The 11,259-nt window shown below is 33.7% G+C and overlaps 1 protein-coding gene across 3 annotated transcripts; it reads right to left on the reverse strand.

The window, feature by feature from the left end:
* Positions 1–2,618: 2,618 nt before the first annotated feature.
* Positions 2,619–8,498, reverse strand: LOC112754868 (glutamyl-tRNA reductase-binding protein, chloroplastic). 3 transcript variants are annotated; one of them, XR_011874487.1, is made up of 13 exons: positions 8,195–8,498; positions 7,781–7,846; positions 7,542–7,628; positions 6,583–6,681; positions 6,203–6,298; positions 6,008–6,073; positions 5,823–5,913; positions 5,076–5,143; positions 4,927–4,992; positions 4,545–4,595; positions 4,243–4,332; positions 3,529–3,618; positions 2,619–2,957 (listed from the first exon to the last, which is right to left on the reverse strand). XR_011874487.1 is itself a non-coding variant. In XM_025802664.3 (13 exons), exons 1-12 carry the CDS (start codon positions 8,396–8,398, stop codon positions 3,561–3,563), a joined length of 1,017 nt encoding a protein of 338 aa, XP_025658449.1. In that variant the 5' UTR covers positions 8,399–8,498; the 3' UTR covers positions 2,619–2,957; positions 3,529–3,560. The 3 variants fall into 3 exon arrangements, 1 of the variants encoding a protein (XP_025658449.1); XM_025802664.3 differs by having other exon boundaries at positions 4,268–4,332; XR_011874488.1 differs by lacking the exon at positions 4,545–4,595 and having other exon boundaries at positions 4,268–4,358; positions 4,903–4,992.
* Between the last annotated feature and the right edge of the window lie 2,761 nt (positions 8,499–11,259).

Below are 11,259 nucleotides of genomic sequence, written 5' to 3' on the forward strand. Positions count from 1 at the left end.
ATGGATATTATGGGTTCTTAAACAACAACCAACCTCAGTTGGGATTTGAACTTGATGCACCTCCTAACAAAGCAAACATAATTGCCACTCAACTAAGCCTTGCGGTGCACCTTGCTGTACTTTCTTGCTTGTTGTTCTTTTTTCCTTGAATTTGTGATCTCGTCGGGAAAAAAATGGGCCGGGTTGACCCGAATTTTGACTTTGATGAAATTAGTCATGTCGTAAATAAATATGTCAAATCTAAGTCTTTTATTTTCATAAGTTTTTTTATAAGCTTGAATTTAATCTGTTTAAAATCCGACAAGTTTACGAACTTACTCAAAAAATCTATTATGTGAATTAGAATTTAAAACAATAAATTTAACAAATATAAATTGACATTAAATTTATTCTAAAATTTATAATTCATAATTCATAATTTGTAAAGCATAATTCATTTATATATCAATCGTTAATCACATATTATAACCATAGTTTTAATTCATAAATTTTTTTATTGAACAAAAAAACTACAATCTTAACTAATTTTGACTAATGATTCTTTTTAGTTTTGTTATGTGTTTAATATAAGTGAATAGTTAAAAATCTAAATTAAGAATAATTTATTTTTATAAAAAAATATTTTGATGAGTCGGCTCAACGAGTTTTATAAACTTTTTTAAAAGCTTATACCTTAACTTTTTTAACTAATAAGTTTTATAAAAAAAACACAAACCTAATCTGATTAATAAAATGGATAAGTACAATTTTGGTCCCTAAAATATAGGCCGAACATTTTTTTCGTCCCCAATCCTTTTTTCAATACAAAATCGTCCCTAAAATTTAACTTGGTTTTAAAATCGTCTTTTTTACTTAAATTTTATTATCAAATTACTCGTAACAAAAAAATTATTAAAAAAAAGAAGAATAAGAAGAGGAAAAGAATGGATGAGAACGAGAAAGGGAATCATGGTGGTGGGAGGAGGGAAGAAGAAGAAGGGGGAAGAGAAGGTGGCAATGACGCCCACAAGAGAAGACGGACGTCAACGCCAGCAGATCGGCGAGGAGGCCATCCGCCGCGTCGCCGTTTTGCTCATCCTCCTCGCTAGCTCACGTGTCGCCGCTATTTCGCGTCCTCGCTTAGCTCATCGCTGCTCCTCACATGTCGTCGTTGTTCCTCGTATGTCGTTGCTGTTCCTCCTTAGGGTTCCAATTCTATTTCTGATTTGTTGATTTTGTTAATTACATTGTTGATTACTACTTCTGTTTTTTTTTTTAATTAATTACATTGTTAAATTTGTTGATTTTGTTAATCACATTATTGTTGACTCTTATTCTATTTTGATTGATTTTATTGTTCTTCTACTTCTGTTTCTTCTACTTCTGATTCTAATTCCATTTTTCTGCTTATGATATTTGCTAGTTAAAATTCTATTGTTGAAATTTTAGTTAAAATGCTATTGAAATTTTAGTTGAAAAAAACGAATAAACAGATGTTACTACCATGGAAGAAAAGAAAAAGAAGAATAGAAATGAAGTATTTTAGTAAAAAAAAAGTGTATTTTAATCCGAATGACGTTTTTAAAACCAAATTCAATTTTAGAGACGATTTTATATGAAAAAAAAAAAGTTAAAAACAAAAAAAAATCAACTTATACCTTAAAAATAAAAATCATACTTAATCCTTGATAAAATAAGTCGAGCCACGATCCCTCGTAAAATAGTCTCTCCCACTTTCACCCGTAGATCTCATAATGGCTTAAGTATTTTGTTTAGTGTATATGATGATGCATGCATGATCTTATCTCAAGTATATATAATACAAACGCCTTAAGACTATATAAGTTGAACTTAGCGCACCATATACTAAGGTAATCTAGCGGTATATCTGAACAGTAAGATAGCCCCATCCATCACAATTCAAATTTATAACATTGAGTTACTTTAATCAATAATGTTATCCCAATAATTGGGTTGGACAATTACAAGTATTAAGTATTAACTAACAAAAATAGAGATATGTATACACCTATAATACACAGATAAAGGGGACACATACAATATAAAACACCACGACACAAATTTTAAAATTTTATCACACAGACACGGAAACATCCATATTTATAAAATATATTTAGATAAATTATAATAATATTTTAATATTTTATTAATATTAAAACATAAATTAATTTTTTAATTATTTCTAATATTTTATTTTAATTATATAAAATATTTAAAATATTTTTTATTTAATAAATAATAATATATATTATTTCTAAATTTATTTCAAAAATAATAAAACTAGACAGACTGATACGTAATAGTATTTAAGTATATCAAAATATATTCAAAAAAATATTTTTTAATTTTTTATTAAGACACGGTTAGACACAATAGAGTCCAAAATGTGTCTAACACGTGAAGATAGCAACTCAGTAAAATATTCATACTTCATAAGTATACAACAAAAATCAGTATCAAATCAATTAGCCGTATAAATTACATATTAAATAAAAAGTATATATTAAAAATAAGTTAAATATAACACACATATATATAACAAGTATTTGGTTTCTCTGCTTAGCTTTTATGTAGTTGTATATTTTAGTAGTTGGGTAATTAATTGGTGCATCATGGCATTGTCCTAAAAATTAATGGAGTTTATTTTATTTATGGATTCATATAATTTCTCCAACAAGAGTACACCTGGAGGAAGATCACATTCACGATCATATTATATACAAAGTTTCTTTCATTCACAATCACACCACTTTTCTATGTAAGGAATTTCAAGGGTTTCTTTTCTTTTTTTTTTCCCACCCCAAGAAAATAATACTGAATAGTGAGTGAAAAAGGGTAAAAAGGGTCATCCATTTTGTTTTTGTCATCTTGTGTGTGGGGGACTCACATGGCCAAGTTTTGAAGGAACACATTTTGTTTTTCTCTTCTCCCAAAGATGATAGGCATAGTGTAGTGTACTGCAGCATTTCAAACGGAAAGGGATGAGAAAACAGGAAAGAATTTTTCTACTTTTTGAGCTTTGACATTTTGCATGCAACTCATTCAGGTTTGTTGCAAAATTGATCTAGAAGTAGCAGACAGTTTGGAAAATTTATGGAAGTAGTTGACAAATAAATAATAAAAAACCTAACTGAGTAGTATTTCTTTGAACACCATATCGATTACTTTGTGCCAACATATTACTCATCCACAATTCGATGTAGTGTGGCCGATCCACACCCTCCAATGATGGATGCAATTTGGAGTATGTTTAAGAAGGTGGAGACTCAGGTGCAGTTTTTTCACATAAAATCGATAATTGAAAATCATTAGATGATAATTTAATCAAACTTGTCAAATCATTTATAAGAGTTCTTGACTATCCACTTCACATGAAGTTAACCTCATGTGAGTTTCCATTGTTTAAGAAACATTTCTCTAATCTAATTGCAAAACCTGGTCAACTAACTAATCTCTTAATAAACAAGAAGGAAAACTCTGTGAGACCAAAGCACATCTTAGGATCTAATATGAATTTTTGTAACATACCTGTTTATTTTTTCTGTTTATCTGTGGAGCAATCAATCAACATGAGGTCTAGCAGCTTGAAGCATCTCAACAATTAGAGTCTTAATATCCCTAAAAGAAAAACAGACAAAAAAAAGAAAGACTTTTAAGTGAATAGATGACAACCACCAAAGAAATCTTATTCTCCTAGTTTAATAATGATTGATTTTTCTTTTAATACTTTAAGAAAAGCCATAAGTCCATGGTATCATGGTAATAAGAGGAAGATCACCCAAATTAGTCATTCCCTTAGACGATTTTATATATACTAGTGTATTAATACGTACTAACATGCCTATTAATCCACTTTTCTATATATGTAATAATGACAAATATGTTGGTCAACATGAAAATTTCTTTACATTCTATCTAAGAAGTCTTTGATTAAAGTCTCAGAAATAACAAAGCATTTTGATGAATTATATATGATGAAGGAAAAAAAATTTATGCACCAAACATCCCATTCCCGTTATATATTGTATAGACAATCATGAATACAATCCCAAAAGTATAAAAAAGAGAGGAAATATATAACACATGAAAAGGTTGTTACCGATATAAGACAACACTTATATTCAATCAACTGAAATAATAACCTAGACACAACAAGCAATACTACCATATGCAATTATCCATCAAAAAGGTTGAAACAAAGCATAGGTTTGCATAAGTAAACTGGTTACTAGAAGAGAGAACTTAATGAACATCTATGATTCTGTACTTTCTGTCTCCTGCACGTCGAGGAAAAGGTACTCTGAGCTTGAAAGTATCACCCTTATAACCAGCCTATAAAAGAAAAGAACGTAAGACATCTAATGAAGAAGGAAGAAACTTCAAAGGAGATGTAGCTGCGAGAGAGGAGAAAAAACTCTTGGAACTTTAGAAGGGCCAAATATATCATTAAGAATTTCATTCGTTTAATTTTGGTGAATTTTAAGAACTCCTAAACTAAAAAGGTAGCAACCAAGGAATAGTGATAAATTAAAAAATAAAAATACCTTGACATTGAAGCCAACACTATCAACATCTAGCATGTATGCAGATTCCACCTGCAAATGGTCAACTCCGAAAATTAATGCTGAAACATCATCACCTGTTCCCCCCATTAGAGGGGAAAATGTAGTAATTTGGAATGCATATTGTTTTTGGAATATGTAATTTTATTTAGCCCTCTAATGTCCCGGCAATTTAGCACCAAGTAATACATTGTTATCCTCGTCGATTTTCTTAGGCATGTTCATTTGCATCCTACCTAACATCGTTGTCTCACACCAATATCTTAAAATAGGAATTCTACATGATGATAACAGGTGAACTAAACTGCGTAATTTCTCGTCGATATCATATACTGCTTACTGTAGAATGTTCAAGATTACATACCGGAACTGAGGTCCAGTGCTGCACAATCACTGTTGTATCCTCAGCATGATCTTTGTTCATATGAGACTGATAATAACATGGTTAATCATAGAACAATTAAAGGCTGATTATTTACATGAAAAATATGATGGCCAGTTAAAGATCAATACCACCACCGGCTTGGAAAACTGAGCTAGGGGATCAACTTTTGCAGCTTTATATTCATCTGGACTGAACTCTGTAGTCAAGCCAAAAAGTTAAATAAAATGGTGTAACAGATAATTTAACACACAAGAAATTTACTTAACAGATAATTTAACACACAAGAAATTTACTTGTGATACAGAAATGGTGGTTGTTTATTCCTGAATCTTCCTATTATTATGGCGAAACATTACAAAGGGCATTAACCAAAGAGAAGAAAGACATCAAATTTTCATCTCAAACTGAAAGAATTCTCAATACATATATTTTTTCTCATGCTTATCCTAAAACCAGATAAAAAAAAGCCATGCAATTCCAATCATCCCTTATAATACAGAATATGCATTTGGCTTTATTTTATTCATTTATTCTTTTGCAGGTTGATTGTATTATTATGTTGTGTTCACTAACAGCAGCTAACTATCCCTCACAGAACCAAAATAAAAAAGGGCAGCCTGCTCCATAAGCATCCCGCGATAACGCAGAGTCTGTGGAAGGGCAACACCCAAAGAGTGTAATGTACGCAGTCTAACCTGATAATTAATACCAAGTCTAAAACCCCCTATTGCATGCAAGACTCCAATCATAATGTTAAAGGATACCCCCTCTTTTCTTTTTCCCCAAACCACCACCACCACCATCTATCTCTCTTGTGAGTTTCAGAATAGCATTAACGGGAAAATAAACCAACAAGAAGGGCATAGTTAGCAAACCTCCTGATCCTAACAAAGCTGTAGCAACACCTGACACATATCGTACAACTTTCGGTTCAATGCGCAGAAAATGGAAGTCCCCAAAGTCAACCTTTAATAAGTGAAATTGATACTGGTTAATTATATAATGATAAGAAGAAAGGAGAAAAGAAATGCAAGAATAGAAGAAAGATGAACAAAGTTACCCAAAATGCATTGGGATGTCTTGCCAAATATGCAGCTCGTACGGCTTCTTTATCGTTTTCAGGTACCTAAATAACATTTTCACGAAAATATTTAGAACCCAGCAGCACAATAACTATGTAACGATTATGTAGCCCAAACCACAATAGTAAAAGCAAATGAAAATATTGAGAAATGAACAGAAGATATTAACTTACAGAGACAGCATCACCGTGTAAAGTGACAACTAGATCAGTCCTATCTTCAGGATCTCTAGGCACCAGCAGTGAACATTTAGGATTTGCAGCCAAGTCCTGTAAAATATAGAAAACATGACTCTTTAGCTATGGAAGTAAGCCTTTGATTCGGTAAGAGCTGGAGTTGGGGTGTTTGTTTTGATTTATAGTTGTCAATATGATCATGGGCTTGTTGCGCACATGCTAAATAAGATTGAAAATTGAATTCATAGCCTTGTACAAGCCAAGTTTGAAACAATGTGCTAGATGGTTATATAGATAACTCATTTTTGAAAACCTCAACTTACATATGGATTCGTAATCCATCAGAAAACTTTTGGGGAAATGAAAAGAAAAGGAACCTTCGTATGAACTGCCAAGTCGCTCACTGCTAGTATCGGATATCCATTTGCATCACATGCAAAGTCCACCATCGACCCAGATGGATAACCCTCAAACTTCTGCATGTTAATGATTAGATAAGTAGTGGATATTTGAGTTGTCAGCGAACAAATGATAAAACAAAATTCTATGTCATACTGTAATGAGTAAAAATAGGCCCAATAGCGCAATTAGAAATTTCTCATTAGGAGTAGAATTTACTATAAATTGAGTAGTAGTGATAGAATCAAGGAAGGAAGTATTGAGTGAATTGTATCTTTCTTTCTTTGGAATTCCATCAATGGAATTATTCTCTCCCTGTATCTCTCTACCCTAATTGATTCTTCTCTAATTTCTCTCTAATTGATTAATTCTTCCCTTTTCTAATTTCTTCCCCTTACACATACATATGAATGTAAAAGTCAGTCAAATTAAGTTTCACTGCTATGCCAAACATGGACTCTCATTATCAATCAGTTTATCAGTGTGATTCAGGTGGGGCAAGTTGTTTGCAGTACCTTCAAGTTTTCAGAATCAGAAGAACCTGAATATGTGGGCATGAACAGAATACGAAAACTAAACATCCAAAGAGGGAAGAATCTCTCTCCATGTCTCTCTTATTTAATCACAATTTCATTTTCTGTAAAGCTGTTTTGGCATTTCATCTAGATAAAGATATCTCTTTGACAAAGTAGATTAATTTTGACACAATTGCGGTTATGAGTTTTACACTATTATTCAATCACTTAGAACTATATGTGAAACCTTTGAAATAAGGAAAGCACAATTACGGTTATGAGTTTTACACTATTATTCAATCTCTCTGACAGATTCATGTGTTGATTCATGATCTGAGATCAACTACTATATTCAAACTTCTTAGCACATAGAAAAGGCACAATCAATTATCCAAGTTCATGGTAAAGGAAAGCACAGAAACCTTTGAGTAGGTAGATAGCATCCCGCGCACGCTGCGATCAAGGAAAGTTCGAATTTCTTCTACCGGTGGAAGCCTAGCAGCTTTTTCCTACCAACAACAACAACATCATCATTATACATTTGATTTTCAACTAATCCTGCTGAGTTCTGATATCTACAAAACCATATTATTGATCAAACAATGTTGTAACTACTTTGAGATTCATTCATTACTAACATATAATTAATTTGACATAATACCTGATGCGCCTGAATTAACTGAAAAACATCATCTTTGTTGATGTTAACACCGCCAGGGGACGCAGTCTGATTCAGAAATCAGCGTTAGCACGCAGTAAAAAAAATATATAAAAGAAAAAAAAATCACAAACACACACACAGAGTCGAGCTAAGATAATCGTAAGTTCATAACAATAACATTAGGTTGATTAGAACAACAAAACTTTCAGCCATCAATCAATTCATAATTGTAGCGATCAGATACAACCCAAAAAACAGTTGATAGCCAGAATTATATTAATAAAACAAAAACAAAAATAATTAAACTTTGGAATAATATTATGCAAAGTTTGACTTTTTAAGCTTGCAAGCTAATTATTTTGCAATTGGGTCAAAGAAAATGCATGAAAAGGGAGAAAAAGAGAGTGGGATTACCGGAGCGGTGGATTGGGGTGAAGCGGCCATGGAAACAGAAAGAGTAGGAGTGAGAGTGGGAAAGGTGAGGGAGTTTGGTGAAGAAGAGTTGCGTTGGGGTGTGAGAGGGGAAAGAGGGACGAGAGAAGAGGGTTTATTAATATAAATGCCATTTGGCCGAGAAAATGGGGAAATTTTCATCAATGGCGTCACCATAGTCTTCATCTTTTGTTTTGGTTTTGCTGTCCCAACCGACCAACCAACCAACCAGTAACCTCACTTTCCTTTCTTTCTTCTTTCTAGTGTTTTAGTTGCTTCTCCCGATGCTTTTATTTTGAGAAGGATTTATTTATGACGTGCCCGTTATTTTTTTTTTACTTTTTTGGTGATTGAAAATTTAAAATAATTAAGCAGACAAAAAATAAAGTCTTAAGAGATTAAAAAAGCATAGAGCGATTTTTTTAAATATTTATCTTTAATTTTTTTAAAGCACGGAAAGTTTTACATGCTGCGAATATGATCTCAATGTTATCATGGTGTTTACTATTGTGTTTACATCTTAGAGGATCAAGCAAAAATCAACGCGCCACTTCCAAGTTATGATATCTTTGACTTTAAGTACCAAAAGATATACACACTCGGCATTATCATGAGAATTGTTAACAAGAATGAAAGCTTTCAGGCAATCCGTTTCATAAATTACATCTCTTTGCCCCAAGATTCAGGCTAGAAAAAATTCTCTTCAAATAGCAAACATCTCTCCTTAAAGAATATTGCAACTCTCTATTGTTCCCAAACAGCCTCGTTGCCAATTTTTGTTTTAGTCTCTGTTAACATAGGAAAAACCAATCCGATCCCCAGAACTAAAGTAACTAGCATCACAATTGATCTTAAAAATACCCATCGAAGGAGGAACCCAAGAGCAACTAATCATAGAAGGAATAGAAACTCGTTATGGGACAAGAACCAGTTCTTCAAATCTAGAGGATGACTGAAAATCTCTAGATTCTGTCAAACAAACTGAGCTTTCGAGCAATCCCGAATACAGTGGAAAACTGTTTTCTGGCAAGTCAAGAAACTAGGGTAGCTATTTGTATATGAAAGTCCTCTCCAAAGACGAAAAAACAGCGGTGGAGAGTGCCTCTCGCAGACAAAGTCAAGCCAAGAATTTGATCTTTTACGGAACAATTTGACGCCAAAGTCAAAGCCAATTCCCTCTCTTCTCCCATCCAAACATCTTCTTGTAGAGCTATAAGTACCCATTACGGGCATTATAAACCTTAGCCGCCCCACTGGACCAAGCCCAACTGACCACTGAACCTGCTTGCATATCCGGGTTGTAGGAGAGAATACTTTCATGCAAAACCTAGTGAAGAGGAGAATAGACCTTCTCAAGGTGCCACTCCCCAACCGACCATAGATCTAAAATCTGGATATCTGAATCAGAAATGTGAATATAATCCATCTCATTACATAACTACCCCTCTTTCCTCCATTTAGAAAATAAAAAATTTTGGTCCAAATTCCCAATGCACCAATCAAATCAATCCTTCAAAATATCCCAAATTTTACACAGACTCCTCCAAATATAAGATATGTTATCCGTAGAATGTCTGAAAGCGTCACCCAGAGAAAAACGGTATTTAGCTGCCAACAGTTGAAACCAAAGCTTGCAGAGATGATGAAAGAGTTGCCAAACTAGCTTCCCAAAAAGAGCAACATTAGCACAAAGCAGATCCTGTATTCCCAGACCACCAAACTTCTTTGGAGTGACCAACACCTTTCAACTAACAAAATTTAGCCTCCAACTATTAGCTTGACCTTTCTAGAGAAAATTTCTCATCATAGATGCTATAGAATTTGTTATCTCTTTGGGAAAGAGATAGACTTGCATGTGGTAAGTAAGAATAGTCGCCACAACCGAATTGATCAAACAGAACATTTTCGCTCTGTTGAGTAAATGCCCTTTCCAGCTGACTAGCCATCTTCGGATCTTATCCAAAACCTCATTAAAAGATGTTCAGGTCACCCGAGAATGACTAAGAGTAATCTCAAGGTATTTGCCCAAATTTTGGATGAAACAAATGGAGGACACCCCCAGTAAAGATTTCTTTTCTAATCACTGAAATATTATGGGAACACAACACTTTAGACTTCTCCACATTAATCTTCGTCCCATAAGCTTTACAGAAACTCTCCAATGCTGCCATTATATTTTGAACTTGTTTTTTTCTCGCTTTACAGAAGAGAAGCAAATCATCAGCGAACATTAAATGGGAAATTCTCGGACCCCCTCTAGAAATAACAAGCAGCTTCCACCTCCCCATAACAACTTGATGGTTGATCAAGCAGGACAGTCTCTCCATACACAACACGAAAAGATATGGTGACATAAGATCTCCTTGTCTAAGGCCCCATCTAGGAGTAAAACTGTCCAATCTATCGCCATTCCAAAGAATAGACAAAGAGGATGAAGTGACATATCTCATAATCAGGTTGACTGTAGGAATAGAAAAACTGAATTTCATGAGGGTTTGCTTTAGAAACCTCCAATCAACTTTTTCATATACTTTTCTCTAAATTAATCTTAAACGCTAGAGTTCCTTTCTTCGACTTAATCCTTTTCATGAAATGAAAAACCTCTTGCGCTATAATAATGTTGTCTGGTGCTCCCCTTCCAGGAATAAACCTCCCTTGGAGAGGGCCAACAATATCTGTGAGATGAAGGTGGAGTCTGTTGATCAGAACTTTAGTGATGACCTTGTAGACCACATTACAGAGACTAATAGGTCTAAAGTCCTTCATTGATACTAGTGAATCCACCTTAGGAATTAGAACCAGAAGAGTCTCCATCATCCTTGAATCAATAGTACCCCTAGAAAAAGCTTCCCTAACCATATTCCAAACATCCGCACCAATAATCTCCCAGTATTTCTTGAAGAAGTAAGCTTAGAAACCATCCGGACCCGGTGCTTTAAAGGAATTCATGCTAAAAACAACTGACTTAACTTCCTCCATAGTAACAGGCACAGTAAGATTACAGCAAGCTTCCTCGTTTAGAGAAGGAAGTGGGACTTCATCCAGAC

Source organism: Arachis hypogaea, chromosome 16 (genome assembly GCF_003086295.3).
Source record: "Arachis hypogaea cultivar Tifrunner chromosome 16, arahy.Tifrunner.gnm2.J5K5, whole genome shotgun sequence".
NCBI classification, from domain to species: Eukaryota; Viridiplantae; Streptophyta; class Magnoliopsida; order Fabales; family Fabaceae; genus Arachis; species Arachis hypogaea.